Source organism: Protobothrops mucrosquamatus, unplaced genomic scaffold (genome assembly GCF_001527695.2).
Source record: "Protobothrops mucrosquamatus isolate PMUCROS unplaced genomic scaffold, P.Mucros_1.0 scaffold555, whole genome shotgun sequence".
Lineage (NCBI taxonomy): Eukaryota > Metazoa > Chordata > Lepidosauria > Squamata > Viperidae > Protobothrops > Protobothrops mucrosquamatus.
The window spans coordinates 1,219,896-1,247,682 of NW_015386858.1; the positions used below are offsets into that span (position 1 = coordinate 1,219,896).

The 27,787-nt window shown below is 41.5% G+C and overlaps 1 protein-coding gene across 1 annotated transcript in view; it reads left to right on the forward strand.

Annotated features, from left to right (window-relative positions):
* LOC107288512 (unconventional myosin-Ia) overlaps positions 1 to 27,787 on the forward strand; it is a 53,286-nt gene that overhangs the window by 4,848 nt on the left and 20,651 nt on the right. Inside the window, exons 4-19 of the mRNA XM_015817140.1 lie at positions 914 to 1,018; positions 2,642 to 2,688; positions 4,953 to 5,016; positions 6,729 to 6,827; positions 8,300 to 8,403; positions 9,689 to 9,836; positions 10,967 to 11,085; positions 12,379 to 12,465; positions 14,687 to 14,752; positions 16,603 to 16,707; positions 19,407 to 19,469; positions 20,174 to 20,374; positions 21,567 to 21,793; positions 21,920 to 22,120; positions 22,484 to 22,577; positions 24,554 to 24,703. Of these exons, the coding sequence (XP_015672626.1) occupies positions 914 to 1,018; positions 2,642 to 2,688; positions 4,953 to 5,016; positions 6,729 to 6,827; positions 8,300 to 8,403; positions 9,689 to 9,836; positions 10,967 to 11,085; positions 12,379 to 12,465; positions 14,687 to 14,752; positions 16,603 to 16,707; positions 19,407 to 19,469; positions 20,174 to 20,374; positions 21,567 to 21,793; positions 21,920 to 22,120; positions 22,484 to 22,577; positions 24,554 to 24,703 (1,880 nt within the window). The remainder of the gene's footprint in view (positions 1 to 913; positions 1,019 to 2,641; positions 2,689 to 4,952; positions 5,017 to 6,728; positions 6,828 to 8,299; positions 8,404 to 9,688; positions 9,837 to 10,966; positions 11,086 to 12,378; positions 12,466 to 14,686; positions 14,753 to 16,602; positions 16,708 to 19,406; positions 19,470 to 20,173; positions 20,375 to 21,566; positions 21,794 to 21,919; positions 22,121 to 22,483; positions 22,578 to 24,553; positions 24,704 to 27,787) is intronic.

A 27,787-nucleotide genomic window follows, 5' to 3' on the forward strand; every position in this document is an offset into this window, starting at 1 on the left:
GAGGTGACGAGGGCCTGAGTGACTGTGCGCAAAGCGTCCCGGTCCAGAAAGGGGCGCAACTGGTAAATCAGGCGCACCTGATAAAACGCCCCCCTGGTCACGGCCGACAAATGATCTTCCAGTGTCAGCCGTGGATCCAGGAGGACTCCCAGATTGCGCACCCTCTCTGAGGGGGCCAAGGATTCGCCCCCTATAGACATCATCTATATGACATCATCTATCTTCTATCTTCAGTCTACAACACAGTCCTTTCAGCAGTTCCAAGAAGGCTCCACACCCATTTGCACTACTCAGGTGACCCCGAGGACACAGATAAACCTCCAGGTGGCATCAATGACTCTCTAAAAGAATGCAAACAACTAGCTGTCCACAAGGAGTATAAATTCTTCCATTCCCCACCATCAGTCAGAGCTGAAGAAGCTTCTTGGATGAGAAGAGAAATGTCTTCAAAGGAAACAAACAAACAAACAAACAAATCAAGAAAGTCCAGTTGCCTCGTGAAAAAGCATCTTTGGGAGAATTTCCTCATGATTTAAGCAGTGGGACAGCCTGTCTCAAACTATAGTGTCTTTTCAGAGGTGTTAAGAGTTCTCTGGGACTTGATAGCCACCTACATTAGGGATTGTTTAGTAGTGGATTTCCTACTGACAATTTTTTCTGAGAAGGGAATTGGACAGGATTATGTATGCCCCTTCTCCTATCTGGATGAGTCCCTGACATGCACTTGCCTCCTTTTGGGGGCTGAGAGTGACCCAGCTGGCCATATGCCTAGAGAAGGACTAGATCTCATTGCCTTCTGATTTCTAGACTTATGTCTTATCCACCACACCAAAACTGGCTCTTTTTAAAATATCCCTACCAAATCCTATACTCTCTTCCTGATTCTATGCTGCTCACACTTTTTCTTCATTAGAGGCCAGCAAGTTAGTCATGTCCTATGTGGCAGCTGTATGTGGAAAAGGGGAGGAGGTGAATCGTGTTAAGGAACAGCTGCTACAGTCAAATCCTGTCCTGGAAGGTATGTACTTGCAGCCTTTGTAAGGGATGGGAAAGGGAGGGATCGATTCTATAGGAGCTGATCAGTACTTATAGACATTCACTGGGCAATTACGTATTGTAACATTTTCCCATAATGCAAAAACAGTATTTTGCTGCCGAGAAAGTGCAGATCTACAGCGCATTTGCAGTGGTTATAAGGAGTGGTTGTTTGGGTTTTTATTCACAGCTAAGTCAAAGAACTCAGCTCTTGAACTGGCAAAAAATATATATACCAGTACTGTATAAAATGTGCTGCCCGTACTGGCAATCCCTAACTTACCACTGGCATGATTTATAAGACAAAGTTTCTTAAATGGGGAATGGCCCAGAGCTTGCAATGCCACTGTGGTGTACCGGAACAAACTATAACACATATAGTTCAGGAATGTCCCCTCAGGAAATTTAAGGGCACCTGGGATGACCTCACTGCAGCTGCACCAGAAACAGTTAGATGGTTAGTTTCCTTAGTTATCAAACTGTAACATCTATCCCGTTGCAATTATATGGCTCCATATTATGATGATTTTATTATGGTTTTATCTTAATTCAATATATATTATCTCCTATATCGTATTGTCCAATATCATATATATACTTCTAAAGCTGCTCACTCATAGAAGGCTCTGGGCTAAGGAGGATTAAAAACAAGTTTAAAAGAAGTTCCCTTCACTTTTTTGTGTGTGTTTTGTTTTTACAATCCTGGGAGCACTGGGATATTTATATAGTTCCTTTACAATAAGAAAGACTGAAAGACACCCTCCCCTCTCCTTCCAGAATGGGACAATTCGCCACAGCCAACTCACTGCGGCCAACTTGCCATGGCCATCTTGCCAACAAACATGTTGCAGTCAATGAACAAGTTGAGGATACTTCTGGAAAAGTTGGGAAAAGTCAGTTCGCCGCAGCCAACTTGCAGTGGCCATCTCATCACAGGACAGCTCACCATGGGACAACTCATCACGGAAAATTCCATTTTTATCAATGGAAATAATGTCAAAGAAACAGTGGCGGATAACACTTATCGCATTGAGTTATCCTGCGTGGAATTGTCTGTGGTGAGTTCTCCCACAGCAAATTGGCTGTGGTGAGTTGTCCTGCAGTGAGATGGCCCTGGCAAGTTAGTTGTGGCAAACTGACCTTTTCCAACTTTTCCTGAAGTATCGTCAACCTGTCGGTTGGCGTTCTCCCCTGTGCTCATTGGCTATAATGGTGGCCTAATACATCAGCGAAAAACTGATGCACTGATAGTTGTTTTTCCTATTGTTGGTCTATATTTTACCAGGGTTCTCCAAAATGGTCAATATTGACCCCAACTGTCAAAGGGTCTCTTCATTGTTCTTATTGTTCTTATTCATAGTACTATTAATTAAAGCAATATTTATTAAATTATTTTCATATAATGAACGTTTGGGGGTCAATGGACAATCTGAAACTTAATAAAAGAGTCAATGAGATGAGCATTTTGGGGACCCCTGGTCTATATTTACCGGTATATTGCCTCCCTAATCTTGCCCCAAGGCTTTATAACGCCATGCTGAAACAGATAGGCTAGCCTACAAGATTATTCCTTGGGAAAAGTGCAATTTATTTTCTCTTCTTTCAGCCTTTGGGAATGCCAAAACCATCCGCAATGACAACTCCTCCCGATTTGTAAGTACTTGATGGAGAATTACTACTGAGTGAATCTAGCACAGCTTCTAATATTTCTTAGAAGATATTTATTATCTTTATAGATAATTATAGATCTAGATTTGGGAGCAAGTCTAGATTTACAGTCTTTTTCAAATCCTGGTTCCTGCATCACAATTCTGCAACTCAAGTGGTGCGTAAAGAAAAATTGAATGATCCAACCTGCATAAACGATAAGGGTCAATTAAATGTTCTGCATAATTTATTCTTCTGCTCATCATAGAAGCAAGTAGATTTATAAAGCCTTATCTTTTTACTTTTAGAAACAGTGTAATTGCTTTTTTATTCTCTTTATTTCTCTGTCTCACACATGAGCTTACTTGGACTTTTCCAGGTATACAATTCTATTTTTGCTGTTTTGAAGGCTAAAATATTTTTAAGAAGATTAGAATTATCCGGAAATAGAATTGTGACCCAATTTATACAACTCAATCATACTTAACATTTACCCCCAGAAGAGCCGAGTGGATGATGTAAGCACTTCCTGGAATCTACCAAAATAATTCTTGGATAGAGCAACATTTCATTGTTGTGTTCTACAGTCAGCCCCCCATATAAAACATAATGAAATTGTCCTGTGAAATGGTTCTTACAGAAATAAAAAACCAGATAGTTTAAATGCATTTATTTATTTATTTATTTATTTATTTATTTAAATTTCTACCCCGCCCTTCTCCTAGCGGACTCAGGGCGGCTTACAGCCATTTAAAACAGGTACATAATACAAAAATACTGAATTTAAAATGTAATTAAAAATAGAATATTAATTATTGGCCTTTCTAACTAGATATGTTATAGTTCATGAAAATATGTAACAATAGATTAGGGGTTTTCTGATTAGATTGACTTGTTGTTATAGAAATGGCTAGACATAGTATTGAATAACTGGAGGTTGTATACATATTTATAGACGTATATACTGAGAAGGTTAGATAAATAGAAGTATTAATGTAAGAGAAAATTAATCTTATTGTATATAATACAGATTGGGAAACATGGAGAGAGGAGTTGCTCGGACATTACCCCTGAATTGTATCTGAAGAGGGATGAGAGGGAAGAAAGGAGANAGGGAAGAAAGAGAAGGAAGGGAGAAAGAAGGTAGAGAAGAAGGAGTGGGGATGCAGTGAAAGGGGAAATGGGCGAGCAACACCAAAAGTCATGTGTATGTATTTATTTCATTAAAAGTATCTTATATATAAGAATGTAAAAAGAATGTATGTTAATATCTGATAAATATCACGGTATATGTATGGGGGAGAGTTTGGGAAAATAAAAAATAAATTAATAATTAGAAATGGCTAGTTTATGCTATTATAGAAAAGTAAAAAGTTGAGGTTCGATGCTAATGCCTTATTTTACTGCAACAGAGGGAGTTGGATGTCAATGCCTTTTTTTTCTCCTCCCCCTTCCACCCTTCTCTTTTTCCCTTCTCCTTACCTTTGTTTTCTACTACTTGCTTTTGTATTTTTGTGTTTTATACTATAAGTTAATAAAAATAAATATGCAAGACAATACGTAACAATGAAAGATATGTCTCAACATTTGCAAAATTGCATTGCAGTAATGAGGCTTTAGAGTTTAGAGCAAAGAAGGAAAGGAGAATTATTTTAAGTCCCAGTCGTGCCAACTCTCTAATGTAGATCCCACACGTCACTTTTACTTGCTGCATATCACATGTAATTTGACCTTAGTTACTGCCTTCAGACAATTTCCAGAAAAGTAAGTACATCAATCCATTGCAACAAAAACCAACAGTCTTTGATATCTTAAAAACGAATCTGTTCAGAGCTTTAAAATAGTGAAAGTCTTCTTTCAATCAAGATCAATTCCTGACGAGTTCACAGACACAACTAGGCAACAGTACAGAAATGGGCTGCTATTGTCTTTTGCAGAATGTTAGACAGAATACAATCTAATCTAGAGTCCTGGTTATCTCCCATGCAAGCAGACTTGGCTTGGCTTCCAACTTCAAACAAGATAATTCAGGTGCTGCCACCTGCTGAGGCATTTATTGTTCACATGTAATAAGTCGATTAGTTTTTCAGATGCTACAAGACTCCTCTGTTTTCAGAGAGTTAAGTCTCAAATGCACCCAGCTATATGTCTATGCAATGCCTTGGATTAGCTCAAAGCAAACAAAGGGCAGGGAAACCGTCATATCTATTAGGGGTTCGAGGCTTCTCATTTGGGTCCAAACGTGCCCCTCTGTTTCTTTCTCTCTCCAGGGGAAATACATGGATATTGAGTTTGACTTCAAAGGTGATCCTCTAGGTGGCGTCATTAGCAATTGTGAGTATGATCTTCCAGATCTTTTCAACAGAAGGGGGCCAACTGCTAAAACTCGAGACCGTAAAGAAGAATCAGTCTTCTGCTATTTACCATAGAGGTAGCCTTTGACTTATGACCATTCATTTAACAACCGTTCAAAGCTACGAGGGTACTGAAAAAAGTCACTTATAACCCCTCCTTGCATTTATAACTATTGCAGCATGCCTGCAGTCACATGATCAAAATTTGGGCGCTCGACAACTGCCAAGTGTTGCAGCATCCCTGGATTCCTTTTTGAACTTCCCAGCTTCTGACAAAAAAATCAAGGGGGAAGCCAGATTCGCTTAACAACCATGTGACTTGCATAAAAACTGAGGGAAAAAAGTTTGTAGAATCAGTTCTGACTCAGCTAACAACCGCATCACTTGGCAACAGACGGTTTTTTTAGCCCCAATTGAGGTCATGAGTCAAGGGCTACCACTAGCAGAGGAAGTCTTTGCTAATAGGAGATAAGGATATACATTATTAATGATATATGTATGTACTTCCTAAATTGAGGGCAGCCCCCTCCACACAAAGGTTTTGTGCCAAACTAGCTTCAGACCTAGTTATTGTTTCTGGGCTCATTCTGCTATGGTTTGTTGAAAACTGGAGGAGAGTTGCTTTTTTTATTTGCAATTCAGTAGCTTTGGAAAGCTTGTGGGAGATCTGTGGAAATTCTTGATTTAGCTCCTATCCAAGTATTGGCAGGTCTGGCTCTACTTAGCTTTTTGAGATGAGCTAAGATGGGACAGGTGCTATTATCTAATGGGGCATATATTTGATTGCCAGCCAATAACAGAAATTCTGTGTCATTACAGGGGAGGCTGACCTCCAGATTTGCTAAATGGCAATTGGCAACATTCCTTATCCCTGGTCTAGATGCTGGAAATGTAGAAATAAAGTTTAGCAATATCTGGAGGTCCACAGCTTTTCTAATCCTGTGCTTATTTACTTATTTAAATAATTTATATGTCTGCCCATCTCACAGAAGCAGAATAACAGAATAATAGAGTTGGGAGGGACCTTGGAGGTCTTCTAATCTAACCCCTTGCTCAAGCAGGAGAGCCTATATACCATTTCAGACAAATGGCTGCCCAGTCTCCTCTTAAAAGCCTCCAGTGTTGGAGCACCCACAACTTCTGAAGGCAAGCCATTCCACTGGTTTATTGTTCTCATTGTCAGGAAATTTCTTTTTAGTTCTAGGTTGCTTCTCTCCTTAGTTAGTTTCCAACCATTGCTCTTTTTTTTTTGTCTTCTGGTGCTTTAGAAAACAGGTTGACCCCCTTATCTTTGTGACAGCCCCTCAAACATTGGAACATTGCTATCATGTCACAACTCTGAACAGCATACAGAAATTAAAATAAAAAAAACACAACACAAAATCTGTAGCATCCAAGGTTAAAACAGTAAATCTTAATCACAAAAAAACCCTACCACATCAACAACAGCAGAGCCTACTTAATCTCCTGGCCCAGATGCCTGTATTGTAGTGATCACATAGTAATAACAGCATGAACGAATCAAGCAGGAAAGGGGGGCAGAGTAGATAATGAACTTGAGACTGCCATGATCTTCCTTGGCTGATAGAAGACATGTTCTAGCTATCTAGAGGGAACAACTTGGCCTTAAATTCTGCCAACTCTTGCCCATGTGTTTTCATTTTCTCATTCTTGTCCTGCATTTACTTGCAGACCTGCTGGAGAAATCCCGAGTCGTGCATCATGTGAAGGGCGAGAGAAACTTCCACATCTTCTACCAACTCCTATCTGGAGGCTCAGACCACTTGCTCAGTATGTCTTTCACACTTGAGATCTCTGTGACTTGGATGATAGAGAGGGAGGGAGGGAGGGAGGGACACGAAGTGGTGGTGATTGAAATAAGGGGAATGCAGGAACAATCTATTGCTGGAATTTGGAAAACTCATTTCAGGAAATGTTGAATCTTCTCAACTCATTGAGGCATGGCTAGCCAAAGATGCTAAACCAATGGACTTTCTTCACCATGGACCTCTTTAAATACCTTTTGTGACCATGGATTACAGCCATGGACTCCCAAAACTTAACTCATGATTTAAATCATAACATTTCTTCAAGTCTTCATGGACCCCCTATGATGATATTGCAGTCCCCCAGGGGTCTGCGGACCACAGGTTGAGAGCCACTGTGCTAAACCATTTCTTCCCAGCAGCTGGGAAGACATAGAATAGCAGTAACCAGAGCAGCATTCCCATCCAGGTACATTGTACCAAAATCTCCTTCATATTTCCCCACCAGCATGCTAATTGGCCATGGTAGTTATAGTCTAATGCAGCTAGAATATATCAATTATGGTAAATGGAGTTATGCAAATCAATTCTTTTGGCCCAAAATACCAGGTCATATTAAAGGCAAGATATGGAATGTCTACTTTAGGTTGAAGCTGATTGGCACATGAGAGCTGAAATGACATTAGAGGTATCTCTCAGCTTACAACCACAACTGACCCCAAATTTTCTGTTGCTAAGTGAGAGATTTGTTAAGTTAGTTTTGCCCCATTTTACAACCTTTCTTGGCACAGTTTCTTTAGTGACTCACTGCAGTCGTTAAGTTAGCAATATGGTTGTTCAGTGAATCAGGCTTCCCTAGTGACTTTGCTTATCAGAAGGTCACAAAAGGTCCTCACATGACCCCAGGACACTACAACCATCATAAATGTGAGTTAGTTGCCCAACGTCTGAATTTTGATCACGTGACCCTGAGGATGCTGCAACAGTTGTAAGTATGAAAAATGGTCATAAGTCACTTTTTTAGTGCCTTTTTTTTACTAACTTTGAACAGTCACTAAATCAAATCAAATCAAATCAACCTTTATTGTCAAAGTACAACATGTGTACAATGAGATTGACTAAGCCTCCCTTCGTGCACCCCCCCAACACAACTCACAGTGACAACAAACACACAATCTTATTACACCACGTGAACTTATTGCACAATGTGCTGGCCCCGCAAGTCTATCATACATGGAGTTATTTCCCATTCAGGAGTCTAACAGCCCATGGGTAGAAACTGTTCTTCAGCCTGTTGGTGTGGCTGGCTATGCTTCTATATCTCCTGCCCGATGACAGGAGAGTAAAGAAGTGCTGACCAGGGTGTGAGTCGTCCCTGAGGATTTTCCTCACTCTGTTGTAAAGTTGAGGACTACCTGCATAGCATCTGAAGAAAAAATCTTGACTGGAGGGAGCACTACTCAGGACTCTGTTCCCACAATTCCTTCTCTTCAACAGAACAGCTGAAACTGGAAAGAAAATTCAGCCTTTATAACTACCTCAACAAGGAGGCTGCAAGCCTGCAGGGCATTGATGATGCAGCCAACTTCAAAGTTGTTCAGGTATGTGTTATATTATACTCTTTGTGCAATACATAATATAAATTATATTAGCCTAGAGCAGCGGTTCTCAACCTATGGGTCGCGACCCCATTTGGGGTCGATCGACCATTTCATGGGGGTCGCCAAGCAAGGCTGTCCGCCATTTTTCCCCCTTTTCCAGCGGGTGCCTTACCTCCCTTGAGCTGGGCCAGCTGGTGGTTGGCCTGCTCCGTCTCTGCCGCTTGCCAGTTACGCCTCAGCCGGCGCAGGAGGCGGAACCACGCATGCGTGGCGCTCCCGGGCAGGGAAAGTCCTCGACTTATGACCGGTTGGGTAGTCCTCGACTTTCGACCGGTTTAGTCCTCGACTTACAACCGGTTTAGTCCTCGACTTACGACCAGTTTAGTCCTCGACTTACGACCGGTTGGGGGTCGCGGCATTAAAAAGGTTGAGAACCACTGGCCTAGAGCAAAAGAAATCCTACCTAAAAATCAAGCTAGGGCAGGGGTCGGGTGTGTGGATCTGCCCCATGTGCCCCGCACCCACTTACCTTGCAGCCAGGCCTCTCCTCACCGGCCCACTTCTTCTGCAGTGTCTTCTGCAGCCAGGCCTGCATTTCGCAATCAGAGGCATTTCCAAGAAGGCCACTGCAGCTGAGAATCGAGCTATGGATTGAATCCATAGCTCGGTACTCGTCTGCAGAGGCCTTCCGGAAAGGTTTGACTGCAAAATGCAGCCTGGAATGCAGCTGCAGCATGAAGCTGCTCCTCTGGCCCAAGAAGAAATGGGCCAGCTGTGTGGGCCGTCAGTGCCGGAGGGGAGTAAGATACCCCCCAAAAGTAAGACCTGGTGCCTCTTTTGGAGGCAATAAAATAAAATAAGACCCGGTCTTATTTTTGGGAAAACACAGGTATTAATAGCTAGTAATTATCCAAAGTTGGATTCCTGCATTGCCAAAACTGCACTAACCCTCACAAAAGAGGGAGTCACCAGCCAGCTGGTGAAATCAATGATCTTTGGAACTGTAAAACAACTTGAAAGAAAATTAAGGGAGAAATAATCCTTCACAAAACAAAGCAAAATTTTCATGGGAACTAGCCTGGAGACCTTTTGAACGCTATGCAGCTGAGCAATCTAAATGTGTTCTTTCCATTGGGCCCTCGGACATTCCCTGAAAATACCGTTTGACTTTGCTTCCTATCTCAGTGCTATTATGCACATACAGCTTTACTTGGATGCAGAGAGAGAGAGGTGAGTTGTGCTCTTTCTGAGGTTCATGCTCTTCCCTGGAACTTCTTTAATGTAGGATGCCATGCGAGCCATTGGATTCACACCCTCAGAGATGACAGAGGTGCTGGAGGTGACAGCAGTCATCCTCAAACTGGGCAATGTGCAATTTGGAGAGCAATTTCAAGCTGGTGGGGCACAAGCATGTGTTATCCAGAGTGACAAAGGTAAGTAGGAGAGAAGGATCATTTCCAGGGCTACGTAAGAACTTGATGGCATCAGTTAAAAACAGTTCCTTCATAATCATTGGCCTTCATTGTTCTGTTGCCTTAACAATCTCATCCCTGGGCATACTACACAGAGAAGCCCGGTCGTCATCATGGCTTGACCTTGAAAATAGCTTTGCATCAGAAGCTGCACAAACATCGGCTGCCTTGTGGAAAACAGCCAATAATGTAAGGCTGTTAGGGAGGCCATTTGTATTCCTCAGATCAATTGTTCCTCTTCTTCTACTCAAAGCCAAAGAACTACATTTCCTTTCCCTCCTTTATTATTGTACTAAGTAATACATGCCGTCCATTTTTGAATTTCTCCAGCCTTGCCTCCAGCAGTCAGTAAAGTAGAGATGAAGCCAGAGAAACCTGCAACAGTTTGCTGTTGTTATATCAGACAACGTCTGTAGGAGATGACCAGGCTGAGCCCAAGAGAGGGGTCAAACACATCATAAATCACAAATCCCTGCACGCCGGGAAGAGATCTAAGTCCAGCCTGCCTTGAATGCCTTTCTTAACTCCCACTCATTTCCCCTGACTGTTGGTAGCTCAGATTTTTGTAGAGAGCTTAATCTTGCAATAAATCTTTATACTCATTTGAACTGCCTGAATCTCCTGATTTCCCGGGCACTTGACAATGTCTGGGTTTCTGTGGTGCACTTAAACTGAGTCAGTTACAGACCCACTAGCTGCACTAAGATGACATAAGTTTTAACTGTTCTTAGAAATCAGTTATACGGCTTAGGGCAGGGGTCCCCAATCCCCAGTCCATGGACCAGCACCGGTCCGCGGCATGCCAGAAACTGCAAACAAGTGAAGCCCCATCTGCAGGATACAGGCAGCACACAAAACCATGCCCCTTCCCGTCCACAAAAAACACTCTCTCCACGCAACCAGTCCCTGGTGCCCGAAAGGTTGGGGACCTCTGGCTTAGGATACTGTGATATACCCAGCTCATTTAGGTGGGAAGTGATCCTTACTGGTCATACCCATCACAAACTCATCATGCTCATGACGAGTTCAAACCTTCCTTGCCAGTGACTCACAATTGCATGTACTGTTTCCTCCCTATTCTACTTTTACAGTGGTACGAGAGATCTGTCAGCTGATTCAACTGGATGAAACAGTACTAGAGCAAGCTTTGTCTTCTCGGACAGTGGAAGCCCATCAGGATAAGGTGGTGACATCCCTGAATGTCTCACAAGTGAGTGTTGGGCAGATTTGTGTACATGAGATGTCTGAAATATTGCTGGAATAATTCTGTTAGTAGTGATCATTCTGCTCCATGCTGAAAAATGTGCAGGGTACTCAGCATAGCTCATAACTTCAGACACAGGTTCATTGATTCCAATATAAAACAACAGGGTGCCAGGCATTTGAAGTTACTCAGATGTTCCAAAGAGAATTGTTTTGCAGATAACTCTATTATTTGGATTTATTTTTCTTCTCCAGTAGAACCATCAGATTAATAGAAGTTGACTAACTACTTATTCCAGGGAATATTTGAAAAGAGAGAACCCGGGCAGCTTTCATTACTATGTTGCTCTTGAAATATGCTTTATCTTGTTTTAATATGGGTCACTGTATGGTGAGTGTTTTGTTAGCTGACCTTAGGAAAAATGCAGCCTGACTGATGTGAATTTGATTTAGCGGGACAGGAACTGTTGAATTAATTAAATGCTGGACAAGCTAATTTGAAGAGCGTGAAGGAAGAAAATGGAGCAGAGACAGAACTATGGTCGTCTTCCAGGTTTTTTGTTTCTTGTTCTTAATTTCCAGTCTAGCCTACAGCCAGCCCTTCACTTTGGAACGGCTGGCCCATTCTGATCAGCATGGCCCTTATCCTGTTTACATCCTGGAAGGCAGTGAAAACTGTGATCTTCCATAGGGCCTTTGGTGAGAAGAACCCCAATTAGATGGATAGTGGTATTAGGGGCTTTTGAGACGTTGTTTATATTGGAATTTTGTTACAGCTTTATAACTGTAAACAGGCTTAAATTCAGAGAGACAGCAGCATAGAAACAGCTGTACAGTATAAGCAAACTAAGAAAAAAATAGGGAACCAATCAATTTATCTGCCTCCACTCACCGAATGCCAGTTATTTGTATCCATTCTATGTATAAATGTATATATGTTCTCTGTTGCACCATCTCGCTTTGAACAACTATGAGAATAATAGTTCTTTATCAAGATTCTGCAAGTTTTGTGGGTATGCAGAAAATAACTGATGGAACTAAAATGGCTTTAAATGTTGTTTAAATACGAGCAGCCCAGTGAATATTTAAATCTGGAATGAATCTAACCCACGGGTATCAAACTCGCTGTGTCACGTGCTGCGACGTATCGTGACTTTTTTCACATTGTCGGAGTTGGGGTGAGCACGGCCTCCGTATGATGCAACCCTAACTCTAACCCAAGCTCTAGGGCAGGGATTAATTCGCAGTTTTTTTAAGTCTTAGCTTCTGAATTACTAATCATCACTGTCTTTGCTCCTAGGGCTACTATGTGCGGGATGCCCTAGCAAAGAACATTTATAATCGTCTCTTTAATTGGCTTATTAACAGGATCAACGAGAGCATCAAAGTGAGTACACCTAATCCCTGCTTTCTAACATATATTTAGATTCCATTCATAATAATTGAATGAGAACTTTTGAGAGAGCTTTCAGCAACCAACCTGGTATAGAGCTAACATTCAGAATTTCTAGCTAATACTGTATGGCTATTGCCTTTTAAGTCAAATTGTAAACTAGGACACTTGGAGGCATTGTGCTGGACAAGCATGGCTAGAGCATTGTATCAGTTTTCAGTTTTTGTTGAAAAGGCGAGAGGTGCATAGAAATTAAAGCTTTAACCACAGAAAAGAACACAAGGATGCCCCAGTTCTACAAAGACAGCTTTTTAAAAGGTATGCAACAGCTGTTATGAAAACAGCAGTTTAGTCTGGAAACATGGGAGGGGTGAGGAAGAAATGAAAAAAGTTGCCTTTCTTACGTTCTTTTTGGTATAAAAGGGAGAGAGAGCGAAACTTTCAAGATTTGGTCTCCATTCCATATAATAATGGAATATATTTCTTGATGATGTTGTAGGAGAGCCATATCAGATTATGGTGCAAAAAAATCGGGAGAAATCTGACAGAATCTTTTCCACAATCTTTTCCACAAAAGACACAAGCTTTTATGAATTGCATCAGATGCATGATCAGATGCATAGGGTAGCTTTTGATGAAGTGAACTGCAACTCACAAAACCTTATGACTTTTAATTAAATTTGTTAATTTGAAAAAGTTTTATTTGATTCCTTTTGAGTGGTTCTTGTGAGTCTGCTGACCTGGGCTATCTTGAAGACAGTAAGACTGCCTCTTGCGGCCTTAGTTCACCAGATGAAGAAGCTTCATTAAGAATTCCCATTAAGGATTTCAAAGTTCCTAACAAGTCGAAACAGACATTTTGCTCACTACTGGCTGTTTATGTCACTGAGGGTCTTTGGGCAAGATGCTTTTTTTCAACCTCACCTTCTTCTTAAGCTTGTAGAGGGGATAAAAATGGGAAAATAACACTTTAATTGTTCCTGCTTTCCAGAGGGGTTCTAATTTTAGGTCCTGGTCTTATTTTTCCTTTTTTTAATTGTGTGAATTGCAAGAATTAAACCATCTTCAATATTCTAGTCCAGGGGTAGGCAACCTTGGCTCTTTTATGACTCGTGGCCTTCAACTCCCAGAATTCCTGAGCCAGCATGGCTGGCTAGGAATTCTGGGAGTTGAAGGTCACGAGTCATAAAAGAGCCAAGGTTGCCTACCCCTGTTCTAATCCCTTTCACAATTGGCTAAAAATTGCATTTCAGTGCCGAATGGATAGATCTAGTTTCTGAATCCCTGAAATGAATGTGCCATGCAGTACCTGGCCTGCCATGCTCTGTCATTTCACATATTACCCCTTTACATTGCCACTTTCTTTATTCGATTTATACAGCCACATTTATCGAATACTTGGCCCACAAAGTTGAAAACAAAAAATAAAAACCAACAGTAACAAAAACCAGGGGGGGGGGATTAAAGCAATTAAAAGCAATGAACCATTAACCATAAAATGTAAAACATTAAATGCAAAATGTGGGAGAGTACCAACCAACACCTTATAAACAATATAACCATCTCACCAGCTCCATACAGCCATGGAATCCCCAGGTCAGGGGACAGAACCTTGTCTTCGGGGTTCCCCAAAACAGAGGTCCCCAACCCCTGGTCCGTGGACCAGTACCAGTCCATGGCATGCCAGCAACCGGGCCGCAGAAACAATCAAAGCCCCATCCGCGAGATGCAGGCAGCACACAAAACCACGCACCCTCCAGTCCTCAAAAAAACCCTCCCTCCACGGAATCGGTCCCTGGTGCCCAAAAGGTTGGGGACCTCTGCCCCAAAAGACCAATAGGGTTGCAGCCAATCTAACCTCAGTGGGGATGATATTCCAGACGGTAGGTGCCATGGCTTCAAATATCCTATGATCCTTGTACATTGTTCATGCTGTCAATGTATAATGGGAGCAATAGCACATCCAAACTGTAAGGACCCAAGCCAGGCAAGACTGCCATATACTTTTCTTTGCAGCTACTTGGAATAAGATGGAACATAGCAATGAGGGGTGGGGTGTTTTCCCTTTCTTGCGAGAACTGGTATTCATAATCTGGGTTCAAGATGCAAGCAATGCCCGAGTTAAAAGAGAAAATTGGGAATACCTTCAGAATATTGGGATTCTTTGAAATTAATCCTCAACACCCTCCTATCCCCCTCCCCCCATTCTTTTCAGGTGAAAACAACTGAGCGGAAGAAAGTGATGGGTGTTCTGGATATATATGGTTTTGAAATTTTTCAGGTAAGTGTTGGGTATTCCTGGAATTCTCTTCCTGAAGACCTGGATTTAATAAAGAACTTTGAATTGGGTACAGAATTAAGCAAGGCTTACTGGTGCTTCCAAGTGTGTGTGTCTGCATCTGTGTGTCCATGTGTGTGTATGTGTGTGTAACTGAAAAACATCACAGGGGATTCAGATGTTCCGACTTAATTTAGTCATGTTCTTATATATAGTTGCTATGAAAACCTGTCAATTCTAGCAATAGTGCAACCTGCAATCACACATCCTACATGCTAGCTTCTTTTGAAGTGAATCAATTTTCCCCTTGTAAAAGACGCTTTTACAAAAGTGCATTGGTGCAAGAAAAAACACCCCATTTCAAAACCCCAAAGCAGCGTTGTCCTCCAGAAAGATTGATAGCTACTCTGAAGGGTTTTCCCACCTGTCTGCTTACCTGTACATGCACAGGTACTTCCTGGACATGAACAGAGAATTGAGTCAATATTCAAAGCCATAAAAATCTTTGAAAAGATGTGACTGCTTTAACAAAGATGCATGTTTTCTTAATCTGAGCACCAAATTGCAGCTCATCTGGTGTGACCTTAAAAAGAAGAAAAAAACCCAGAAATTTGACAAAATGAAATTGACAATCTGTAAAAATAGTAAGAAATGAACTTGACAGATTCACAAGGAAGGGGAACCAACACAGACAGATTCATTCATCTGTAATCAAGAGAGGAAGCTGTTCTCTATCCATTTTGGAACTACCAAAGATAGAAGATTTCCAGCTGATTGTCCCTAATTCTGTAGACTATGACCAATGCTCTCTCTAAAAAAGTCATTAATTCCAAACTTGGTTATGTGGTGAGAAATAGCTATTTGAGCCTGTAAAATGCTAATAACTTTGTTTAACACCTGATGTCCATTATATCTTGTTGGGAAAGACAAAAGAAGAATACTTGAGAACTATGTGGTACATATAACACCTCTGCTACACAAGCTACATTGTGTGCCAGTTTACTTCAAGGTCCATTTCAAGGTATTGGTGATTACCTTTAAAGTCCTTCATGGAATGGGACCAGGATACTTGAGGAACCATCTTATCCCAATTACATCAACCCATCCCATCCAATCAAGTAGGGAAGACATGCTGATATCCTGTCAGTTAAGAGGTTTTGACTGGTGGGATCTAGGAGGAAGACCTTCTCAGACCTATGGAGTACCTTACTCATAGAAGCAAGGCGAGCCCCCACTCTTCTGGTTTTCCAGAAGAGTGTTAAGACCTACCTGGCTTTGCCAATTAGCATGGAGGTCTAAAAATACGATGCAACCCTAGGGATAGCTGGTGGCCTAATGGCACTTCCACTCCTTATTAACCTCCTAGCCTTTTGAATTGTGTACCTTGATTTTTATCTTCCAAGTAATTTCTAGCAGGACTACCCAATTGTGCAATAGCTTTCTTCCCTATGCCATCCGTGTTGTAAGCTCACAAGATTAATTTTTCTTGCCATGCACATGTAAACATAATCTGAACTAGACTGTGTTGTTACTCTGTGTCATATAATATATGTGGGTATATGCATAATTCTGTGTTTGTTTATTTATTTTTGTCATATGCTGATTAGCTTTGACCATTAGTTCAGATTCTTGTAGAGCGCATAAGCTTGCAATAAACCTTTATATTCATTTGAACTGCCTGAACCTCCTGATTTTCCCACACTTGACAGTGCCTTTTCTAATAAAATTCTTTGGCATCACAGGTAATCAGGGTTGTTGAACCAAGCAGAACATTGAATGTGTTATAAGACCTCCTAGTTACGCACATCCTTTAGCCTTTGGTTTTTGAAATTTGTCTTGTCTCCTCTTTGTAGGATAACAGTTTTGAACAGTTCATTATCAATTACTGTAATGAGAAGCTGCAGCAGATCTTCATCCTGCTCACCTTAAAAGAGGAACAAGAGGAATACATTCGTGAGGTAACCAGTTATTTTGAATCTGACAGGAATATTCATAGCCTGTGCAAAAAAAAAAAAAAATGACCAAGTAATCAAAATGTGCTGAGGTCCAGCCTAAAGCAGTGGTGGGATTCAAATATGTGAACAACCGGTTCTCTGTGTGGATGCTGCTTCCGGAAGTCCATTCTGGGCCTGGGCAACAAAAAAATTAGCTACCGGTTCTGCCGAAGTGGTGCCAACCAGCTGAATCCCACCACTGGTTAAAAAGAATATTTTTTTAAAAAAAAATAAACTGTGGTTCTAATAGATTTTATACAAGGGAGGAAATGGCACATTTGGCTGAATCAGTGATACAAAATGAGGTGATGTCTCCAGGACCAATACATTTCAGTTTACTCTAGTCCAGGGGTAGGCAACCTTGGCTCTTTTGTGACTCATGGACTTCAACTCCCAGAATTCCTGAGCCAGCCATGCTGAGGGGAAAGGGAGAGGTTTCCAAGCTGAGCTATGCTGGCTCAGGAATTCTGGGAGCTGAAGTCCACGAGTCATAAAAGAGCCAAGGTTGCCTACCCCTGCTCTAGTCCATCATGAAGAGCCAGTTTGTTCTACAGGTAATCCTCATTTAGCAACTGCCTCATTTAGTGACTATTCACAATTACAGCGGTGATGCAAAAGTAACTTTATGAACAACCCTCTCATTTATTTTTAAAAAACAATTTTATTAAAAGTTTTTTAAAAGAACATAAAAACCCATATGAACTAGTAAATGTAAATTAAATTAAATCTAAAGGTGCAGGAAAGGAAAAGTTTTTTTAAAAAAAAAGTAAAGAAAGAAAAAAGATACAAAGAAATAGCTTCCAATCTTCTTTACAGAAGTTATAAGTACAATTATAAATTTATCTCTTACTCTATGATTACAACATAACTTTCTTCTTTCTATAATCTATCCTGTCTAATCATCGAAACCATATATCATAAGTTCATTTTTTCTTCTGTCTTCCACGAAAAGTCTGTAAGGGGTTTTCAGTCAGCAATAAATATAGATATTGTCTTTTCTCTAATCAAAGAAGTTAATTTGGCCATCTCAGCAAGTTCCATCATCTTCACCAACCATTCCTCCAGTATAAGTATTGTCAAGTCTCTGCATCTTAGTGTGTATAATAATCTTGCTGCAGTTATCATTTATAAAAACAAAGTTCCATGGTTTATTTCCAACTGTTTGTCCATCATGTTCCTGTCCCGGTGGCAATCATTCCCAAAAGAAAGACCTCTGGTCTCCATTGTATATTGATCTTTAAAATTCTCTCTATCAAAGTATGTATTTAAATTCAATTTTTTAGTTTTTTTTATATGTTCACCAAGCATTATAATATTTTCAACATATATTTTGAACCACCTTTTAATTGTTGCACTCATCTTTTTGCCAAATTCTTCAAACATTTTCTGCAATAAATTTAGTGAAATGGTTCTTAACTATAAATTCTTCTAGAGAACTCTTGTACTTTCTCCCAATTTGGCATCTTTGCTTGTGGTTGTCGTGGAGAGAAAGTATGTCAATTATTACTGTGAAAGTAAAAGAATACTTCTCTTCCCCCCCCCCCATTTTGCTTCTTTCTACCTTGAACACTTTAGTTCAGAGGTCACCAACCTTTGTCAGTTGGCCGCCTGGAGGAAAAGGGAGGGGGAAGCATTTTACACACACCACAAACAGGGCGGGGCTAGCGCCCACATGATACTTACTAGCCTGCCCCATTCTTGTGTGGCGCAGCACCTAGTTCCTGCGCCCTGCAGTGCGGTGGCACCCGTTTTTGCACCCACAGCGTGGCGTTGGCGTCCTGTTTTCACACCCCAAGGCATGGCAGCATCCCATTTTCACATCCCGAGGGACAGCAACAGCCCATTTTTGCGCCCCGTGGTGCAGTGTCCTGTTTTTGCACCCCACGTCGTAGTACTAGCGCAAGTGAGGGGGTGTGCACGCACACATGCGTGCACTAGCCAGCCTGTCCCACAGCCCAGTGGCCAGCAGGTTGGGGACCCCTGCTTTAGTCCCAATTAGCTCTCTGTAGTTGCCGTCTCACAATTTAGCTCATGTTATCTTATCTTCTTTTTTTTAATAATCCACCAATTAGTACTGTCCTTAAAAACAATCAACATTCTTAAAACGTTCCAATCTAATTAATGTTACTATTTCCAAGGGTACTTTCAACCAGAAAAAAAACTTTCTTCTTTTTTTAAAAAAAACCATGTCCCCTTTGTCCATTTAAAACTTTCTTAGATTTCTTTGCTTTTAAATTGTAATCCTTTACAATTTAGTTCCTAATTTGAAAAAGAAGGCACTCACTGAGTCTTTGATCTTCACTGTTGCTCATAATATATATTTTAGGATATAAGGTAATTAATTAATAAAGTATTTAAGAAAGTGAGCTTTTACCAGTCAAATGTCTCTGAAGGCTGCACAACAATTAAGGGCACTTTGTAAATTTCATTTAATTAATTTAAATAAAATTTAATTTCTTGGCTCTCAAGCACATCAACCCACAATCAATCACAAGGAACTAAATTCCTGGGCAATTCTGCAGCACCAATGGGTGGTCTCCTGATTTCTCCTTCCTCCTGAGAAATTTCCATCAGACTTAGAGGCAGCAAATCAACCAGGAGCTGGTCTCAAGAGGTTTTCCCAGATACATTTGCTGATGTAACTTTTTTTTTCTCCCTCCCAGGGCATTACTTGGACCCATGTGGATTATTTTGATAACAGCATCATTTGTAACTTGATAGAAAATGTAAGTTGCTTTCAAAACAAGGGAGGGTAAAACAGGGGCAATGCCGTATTAGCTAAATCTATTCTTTCTTTTAATGCATGTAGAGCAGGGGTGTCAAACTGCTGGCCTGCATCATGCGGAGGCCGTGCCCACTTCAGCTCCAGCAAAGTCACGATACATCACGACATGTCACGTGACGCGGCGAGTTTGACACCCGTGATGTAGAGTGTCCAGAATCTTTGGAATATATTACACTGTTGATTCTTCAACTAGAGAAACCTGGATGCACATCTGTATCAATTATTGGGAATTTGATGGCTTAGAGTCTAAGCCTTGGACTATTATTCCCCAATCTTGCCACCCTCCAAATGTGGACATTTCAACTTTCAGAAATAGTCGTGCTGGTTGGGGAAATTTGGATATCTAGAATATGTCCAGGTTGGGGGACACTGGCTTAGAATCTATGATAAAGTAACTTTGAAAATTGAGGGGGAAGATTTTCTAACTGTCTGTGAGCCCCCATCCCATTCCAGATCTCTCTATACCTTAAGGAGCCCCTATCAGCACTATGTGGTGTGCTCTGAATTGCTGCAGGATATAGATTTTTTTTTAAGATCACCACTGCCTTCTTTTTCTGATGTTTCGGACAATTGTTAAAACTGTGCAAGGTCACGAATGAAAAAATACAGAGAGAACAACATTGTAATTGGTACTTTTTTTAACAGAACAAAAGTGGAATTCTAGCTATGTTGGACGAAGAGTGTCTTCGCCCGGGGGAAGTGAATGAAGAAACATTCCTGAACAAACTTAACCAGGGCTTTGCAAAACATCAGCGCTATGAGAGTAGAGCTACCCAGAATGCCAAGCACATCATGGATGCCAGCTTGCCCATCAACTGCTTTCGAATCCAACACTATGCTGGAAAGGCAAGTAGTGTTGGTCTTTCTCAGTCCTTGGAAGCAAAGAAGGAAGAGAAAAGGAAGACCACTGTGTCCGGGGATGCCGGGCAGATGAGCCTGGTTTTCTAAACTTGGTGAACTGGGATCTCTTTGGAGATGTTCTCAGTATTAGTGATATGATCCATACCACTATAAAACCGAATAAAATAGTTCAGACAGGAAAGTTAGATGAGTATTTTGTGTCAGGACTGAAATGTAAGCCAGGCAGGAATCTTTCAAGGGTGGATAATAAAATGTATGATGTAACCCAGGAGAATAGAATAGAATAGAATAGAATAGAATAGAATAGAATAGAATAATAGAGTAGAGTAGAGTAGAGTAGAGTAGAGTAGAGTAGAGTAGAGTAGAGTAGAGTAGAGTAGAGTAGAGTAGAGTAGAGTAGAGTAGAGTAGAGTAGAGTAGAGTAGAGTAGAGTAGGAAGGGACCTTGGAGATCTTCTAGTCCAGCTCCCTGCTCAAGCATTTAGAATGAGTAAGTACTCATACATATGTAGATTATTATTATTATTATTATTAAATTAAAAGCAAGAGATAATAAAGGGATGTGAATCAAATGGAACCAGGAGCATATGGTTATAATAGTATAGAAAAGGAAAATGTTACCCAAACTTTATTATCTCTAGTTTCATTAAAAATGAGAAAGAAGACACAGGAATTACCGTATGTACCAGGAAGAAAACTCATAGTCATGGAAACTAGATAAGGGCTAGCTTATCATAGGAACAGACACTGTTTGGGGAGCAGGAACAAATTTAGAAATCTGAGAGCACTTTCATAAAACGGCTGCTATGGGTACCTTGCAAACTGGCAAAATTACTGACATGGTAGGTCAGACACAAAGCTCCCATTTACCAGAAAGCAAATTAGGTGCCCAGGATGCTCTCCACTCCCTGGCTTCTTAGTGGAGTTTCAAGGCATAATAACAAATAATAAATGCTGATAAATATGATGCTAAAAGCAAATACATTGCTTTGCAGCATAAATATGTTGTGAGATCCCTTTAGGAAAAATGATGAACAGAGTTGTGGGCCTAGGCCAGAACATTTAGTAACCATCTGATGGTCAACGTGATGCTTCCTTTCCATGTGTCTCCTAAACACAATGTTAGATGAAGCACTGTGCCTGCCAAAGGATGTGTCTAAAGCCAGTCTCTCCCAAAGGTAACTTACAATGTGACCGGATTCATTGAGAAGAACAATGACCTGCTCTTTCGAGATCTGTCACAAGCCATGTGGAAGGCCAAGCATGTACTGTTACACAGCCTCTTCCCTGAAGGTGACCCCCAAAAAGCTTCACTCAAGCGCCCACCTACAGCCGGTTCTCAGTTCAAAGCCTCTGTCTTCACCCTCATGAAAAACCTCTATTCCAAGAACCCCAATTATATCAGGTAATGAATGCCTACCTCCATGTGAGGAACTCAAACTAGGGTTGAATTGCATTGGGCTTTAGCTAAACGTATTGACTAGTTTATTCTGTCTCAACAAGGCTCTGCTTATGTTCTCTCTGCTGTCAGGTGTATCAAGCCTAATGATAACAAGATGCCGGCTGTATTCACTGATGGGCTAGTCCGGGCACAGGTGCGCTACCTTGGGCTGTTGGAGAATGTGCAGGTCCGGCGGGCTGGCTATGCCTTTAGGCAGACGTATGAGCCATGTCTGGAGCGTTATAAGACACTCTGCAAGGAAACCTGGCCACACTGGAAAGGAAGTGCAAGGTAGGCCAAGGTCATGTGCTAGAGTTGTTGTCAGCAGGGCCTTCTGATAACCTTTAGAATTCAGCAGAAGGTCCAGATGGTAAAAGAGCCAATGGTTCAATATAATGTGCCTCAAAGGAATATTGAAAAGTGCTGAACAGATATAATTGCACAGAACATAACAGGGACATCTCAGAACTACTCTAGGCACGAGTCTCTATAAAATTGAGACACCATCTGGGGAATTTGGTTGGTGGTGGCATAACCAATACTGCTTAATGTTTGGCATAGGAACTGTGGCCATCCCACTGTTTTATAACCAGTGACCACAGCACTTATTTGCCTACTCAAGCAATATCTGATCTCTTCTCTTTTCTGTTACAGGGATGGTGTTCAAAATGTCTTGAACAGCTTGTCCATTGATCCCAAAGAACTGGCATACGGACACACCAAGATTTTCATCCGAACCCCATCCACGGTGAGCTAATGGTACTTCAGAGCAATGGAAGCGGAAGAGAGCAAGATGGCTATGCTAATTAAGAGTGAAAGGAAAAGAAGATTTTGTTTGTAGGACTATGCGGGATATCCCTCACTTTGAATTTTCTAGTTGAAAGCAGGGATTTTAATGCCTCATAAAAATATGCCTGTGCAGCTAATCCATTTTTTTTCTTTACATTCTCCCGCTTCAGTGATACCAGACTCTTTTTGATTGCCGCTGTTGCTTGCTCTTTCTTTTGATTCCGCTGGTGTATTGATTATACAGTGAAAGATTTGCTCATCATAATATGATGTGCTCAGCCAGATTTCGCTGTTTAATTACATATGGAGAACAAGAAAGAGCAATTTAAACAAATGTTTTTGGAAAGAAGTGCTGAAATAACATACAAAATATTGCCAGCCCTGCCAAGCACGGCTACAATAATTACCACTTAGAGGCACTGCTCATATTTATATAGTGCGATATGAATAAATCTGAAGTATATCATTTCTTCTTGCTGAGTGTTATCAATCCCTTACTGCTCTTCCAGTTCCTTAGGAATTTATTGTAGTTTTCCAAAGTTTACATTAACTAACCCAGAACTAAGGAAAAGAACTACTGAAAGAAATCAACCTTGACTCATCTAGAACATTAAGCAGGATCAGACAGGATAGGTTGGAACCATCAAGAAACCCCAGGGCAAGAAATAAAAAAAAGCATTTCATAAGAAAGCAATGGCAAATCCCTACTGGGCCATGCCAAGAAAACTGAAGGCGATTATTTAGTGACCATTACAACATCACTAAAAAAAGTGACTTATGACCGTTTTTCACACTTAGGACCATTGCAACATCCCCTTGGTCACATGATCAAATTTTGGATGCGTGGCAGCTGAGTCATATTTATGATGGTTGCAGTGTCCCGGGATCATGTGATCACCTTTTGTCACAAAAGGTGACAAGCCAAGTCAATGGGGAAGCCATGTTCACTTAACAACTGAGTCACTAACTTAACAACTGCAATGATTCTCTTAATAACTCTGATGAGAAAAATGGGGCAAAACTCACCTAACAAACATTTCACTTAGCAACATAAATTTCAGGCTCAATTGTGGTCGTAAATAGAGGACCACCTGTACTTTTTTTTTTTTTTACTGTGGTTTGATTTCAGTTCTGTGAATTCAACTTCAGTTCCTTGTCCTGCTACCATGATGTGAGTCAAACTGTTAATATGACCAGTAATCGTAATTTAGCATAATAATTTAAATAAATGCGTTTTTTCTTCTAGTCCAGCTAGAAGAAAATTAAGTAATTATTGGTAGCCCTACTGGAGATGTTTCCTTGAAAAAAGAAGAAGAAAAAGAATGGGTTGAGGAGAGAAGAGGGACATATTCCTAAACAATGATAAAGGTGAAATTTTTCAGGAAATAGTTTCTTCCGAACCTTACAACGTTCATGAGATTCTCGAGACAAAACCCACAAAGAATAGGATCTACTGACATTTAACCAATTAGGCTTAGGCTTGAGAAAAACAGGTAGTCCTTTACTTATGATCATTTGTTTAACTGTTGTTCCAAATTACGATGGTACGGAAAAAAGTAACTTACAACAGATCCTCACACTTACAACTTCACAGCATCCCCATGGTCATGTGATCAACATTTGGGTACTTGGCAACTGGCATGTATTTATGACAGCTGCAGCATCCCGGATCACGTGATCAACATTAATTGCCTTCCCAGGGGGTTTCCTGACAAGCCAAGTCAATGGGGAAACCTGGATTTGCTTAATGACATGGCGATTCACATAACCAGGTCAAATATAATCCTAAAATTGGGCACAACTCACTTAATGACAACATTGCTTGGCGACAGAGGTTCTGGTCCCAGTTGTGGTTGTAAGTCAAGGACTACCTGTAAAATGCTACCTGTACTCAAACCTTAGTCCATCTTGGTGACTTTCCAATCTTCTTTACAGCTTTTTGATTTGGAGAGGAGACGCCAGCAGCGAGTACAGGAATTGGCTACCTTAATCCAAGCAACTTTTCGAGCATGGAGGTGTCGTAAGCATTACCAAGAGATACGCAGGAGCCAGATGCTAATTTCTGCTTGGTTCCGGGGCCAAAGAGTAAGAAACAAACAGACTGTTGTTGTATAGGTTTAGCTGCTTTTGACGAGCAAACTCTACTGATTTTGTGCAGAGAGTGTAGAGAAGAACAACAAAGATGATTAGGGGAGTGTAGACTAAAACATATAAAGAACAATTGCTGGAATTGTGTATGTCTAATTTAATGAAAAGGAGAATTAGTGGGTGACATGATAGCAATGTTCCAATAAAGAAGAGGGAGTCAAGCTATTCTCCAAAGCACCCGAAGGCAGGACAAGAAGCAATGGATGGAAACTAACCAAGGAGAGAAGCAACCTAGAACTAAGAAGAAAAAATAATTGAGAAAGACTTCTAAAGATGAAAGAAGTCAAGAAGATGGAAAGCTCTGTAAAACAAGTGTCTGGAGCTTTAAAACAAATTAATGATAAAGTAGAAATTCTAGAGAGTAAGACAGAAGTTATGAATAGAGAACTGGAAAGAGAATTAGATAATTTGGCACTACTGAATCTAAAACAGAGGGAATTTTGTCTGAGATTTAGAGCAATTGTGGTGATAGGCAAGAAAAACCAAATGCACAGTACAGTATAGGTTAGTGATGGCGAACCTTTTAGAGACCGAGTGCCCAAACTGCAACCCAAACCCCACTTATTTATCATCGGGTGCCGGATGGGCGTGGCCCACTGGATGGGCGTGGCCCATTGGATGGGTGTGGCCTACTGGGTGGGCATGGCTGGCATGGTCAGCTCGGCGTCACTTGCATCAGGGGCACATGTGCAGGCCTGGGCAGGACTGAGGCAGATATGAGGGTCTGCAGCGGAGGGGTGGGTGGGACCGGGGTGAGTGCTGGGGCATGGTCCACTGTAGGAGCCTTACTGAGCCTCAGGCCATGCAGGGGGGCCCTGGACAGTGGCACGGACTGCCTGGAGCCCTGGGCAGCGGAGGTCAAGCACCCAGCCCAGCCCTTGAGCTCCCATGGAAACAGGACCCCACAGCCCTGCCTAACCTAGCCGGACTTCCCCAAGGGGGTGCCCAGCTGCATTTACCTCCTCCTCAAGGCTACTGCTTATGTGCTCGCTCTCTTGGCCAGGTTGCTCATGGTGGGTGCAGGAGGGCAAAGTGCGTGGGTCAGAGGGAGGCCCACTCCCTCTCCATGCGAGGAGACCTGGCTTTGTAATCAAAGCATCCTCAGCAATAGGATGGGAGACCACCAGGGGATGGCAAAAGGGCAACAAGGCTGCTGGTGGGCAAGTGCCAAAGCAGGACTTCCCTCAGACCCTCCCTCCCTCTTATTCCAATCTTCCTTCCTTCCTTCCTCCCCCTCCCTCCCTCGCCTCCTTCCCTGCCTCCCTCCTTTTCATTCCCATCTCCTTCCTTCTTTCCTTCCCTTTCTTTCTTCCTGTTTCCCTCCCCTCCTTCCTTTCTTCCCTCCCTCTGTGCCCAGGAAGGGACGAGGGGTTGGGGAGAGGTTGGCAGCGCTTCTCTCAAAGAGTAAGAGAGTTGGAAGAGACCTTTGAGGTCTTTAGTCCAAGCTCCTGCTCAAGCAGGCGACATATACCATTCCAGACAATGGAATATCAAATCTCTACTTAAAAGCCTCCAGTGATGGAGCATCCACAACTTCTGAAGGGAAGCCTTTTCACTGGTTAGTTGTTTTCACAAGTCCTTAGTTCTAGGCTGGTTTTCTTCTTGATTAGTTTCCATCTATTATTGCCTTCTGATGCTTTGGAAAATAGGTTGATCCCTTCTTCTCTGTGGCAGCCATCAAATATTAGAACATTGCTATCATGTCACCACCCCTAGTCCTTTTCACTAAGATAGACACACCCAATTCCCACAAACATTTGTCATATGTTTTAGCCTCCAGCCCCCTAATCATCTATGTTTACCATCCATTTAGACCAGATGGTCCCCCTAGTTTGGTTTATAGAACAGTGGCCATGAGCAGAGCCTTCTCAGAGACAACACCCCAATTATAGAACTTTCTTCCAAGGAAAATATGAACAGTGCATCCCTCAGCCGTTTAGAGGCAACTCCAAACACTGTTCACCCAGGCATATGTAGAACAACGCCATATTTTATGGTCAAACAGCACTAAGTAAATTACTACTAATATTTTTCTTTCTTAAAATACACACTTTTAATATTTTTTAAGCAGTGCTGGTGATGCTTTACAATAGCTGTCTTTGAGAGTTTTTTTGTAAACCACCCTGGATTTCTCAGAAACATTTAATTTTGAATTAGATGTTGATTTAATAAATTAGGCAGAAGGAAAAAAATGTTTAAATACATCTAAATCCCACAGACCTACTGCCTCCTTGGTGCATACTGCAGAGAAAATAAGGCATTGCATTTCTAGCCAGCATAACCACAGTATTATGGGAACTGTGGTCCATGACACTCAAAAGACATTAATTTGGGTAAGGCTGGATTAAATTATAAAAGAGCAGATGAGGGGAAGTAGAAGCAAGAAACACTTTCCATGCTTGAGAAAATATTTGGGGGGGGAGTTGACCCCCCAAACGGCCTCCCCTTCTCGCTGGCCTTCTGCAAACTGCCTGGCATCTAGTCTTGCCATCTTGCTTCTCTTTGCTGCCGGTGGCCATGGCTTCCCCACACAGGGGTGGGGAAAGAGAAGCGCTCACAGGCTGTGATGCCAGGCAGTGGGCCATGGAGGTGCTGGTGGCAGGGGCGGCGCTGAATAGGAACAAACTAACATCAAAGAGGATTACAAATTACAAATTGAAGCCCAGACTCCAACTGATCAACTTATAAGCCAAAAAACAACAGAAGAGGGACAAACTAACATCAAAGAGGATTCTACACAACAACAAACACAATTTACTGAGGACCTTGACAATCGAACTCTGATCTTAATCATAGTACCTGCAACTCCAAAAGCAACAGAAACTGAAGAAAGCAACATTAAGACGGAGGATGCCATAAATCAGCATACACAACATACTAAGAACTTAGACAATCTAGTCAATCAAATAACAACTACAACACCAGATGTGACCTTTCATTCTAGCCAGACAAAACTGGAAGAAGAAGAAGAAGAAGAAGAAGAAGAAGAAGAAGAAGAAGAAGAAGAAGAAGAAGAAGAAG